Below are 615 nucleotides of genomic sequence, written 5' to 3'. Positions count from 1 at the left end.
AGCGAAGAAGTTTGGTCCCAGGTGGGTGGGGTCACCGGGCGCGCACACCTGACTGAGGCCCCGTCTTCCACCGGGCACCAGCCCGACACCTCGCAGGTCTTGGAGGACCCGTGGTAATAAGGTACGCAGCGCCCGGTCCGCAGGCCTGCGGGCAGACGCGCGCTCAGGTGGCGAGGGGCGCGGCCCGCCCCCACCCCCAGCTGGCGCACACTGACCGTTTCCCAGCATGTCCAGCTGCCCAGCCACACAGTCCTCGTCCGAGTCGCAGGTGGCGTTGCTGACCCTCATACTCTAGGGAGGAGACCGCTTGCTCAGGAGCCGGACAGGCGCAGCTGACCAGGCAGGGCCCCTCCCATCCCAGCTCTGCTTTCGACGCAGCCTCACCTCGGCGCATGTTCCGAGGGTCTGGAAGGGGGTGACCTCAATCCTGGTGATGATGCTGAACACGCTGCCTCCCTGGGCTCAGAAAGAAGGGACGGTCGGCCGGCGGGGCAGCTCGGCCACCGATCAGTCCTACCCTCGTGGTGCGCGGGGTGCAGGGCGGGGCCCGGGTTGCGCACCTCCGGTGGTTTCACGTACTCCTCCATGTCCCACACTTTGTGTTCTGCGAAGGTG

The 615-nt window shown here is 67.5% G+C and overlaps 1 protein-coding gene across 1 annotated transcript in view; it reads right to left on the bottom strand.

Annotated features, from left to right (window-relative positions):
- P2RX2 (purinergic receptor P2X, ligand-gated ion channel, 2) overlaps positions 1 to 615 on the bottom strand; it is a 3743-nt gene that overhangs the window by 2665 nt on the left and 463 nt on the right. Inside the window, exons 2-5 of the mRNA XM_010852452.1 lie at positions 561 to 604; positions 385 to 456; positions 216 to 291; positions 49 to 145 (exon numbers count right to left, since the gene is read on the bottom strand). Coding sequence (XP_010850754.1) covers positions 49 to 145; positions 216 to 291; positions 385 to 456; positions 561 to 604 — 289 coding nt within the window. The remainder of the gene's footprint in view (positions 1 to 48; positions 146 to 215; positions 292 to 384; positions 457 to 560; positions 605 to 615) is intronic.

This window comes from Bison bison, unplaced genomic scaffold, assembly GCF_000754665.1.
Source record: "Bison bison bison isolate TAMUID 2011002044 unplaced genomic scaffold, Bison_UMD1.0 scf7180017864312, whole genome shotgun sequence".
Taxonomy (NCBI): domain Eukaryota; kingdom Metazoa; phylum Chordata; class Mammalia; order Artiodactyla; family Bovidae; genus Bison; species Bison bison.
This window is presented reverse-complemented; position numbering and strand designations above follow the sequence as displayed.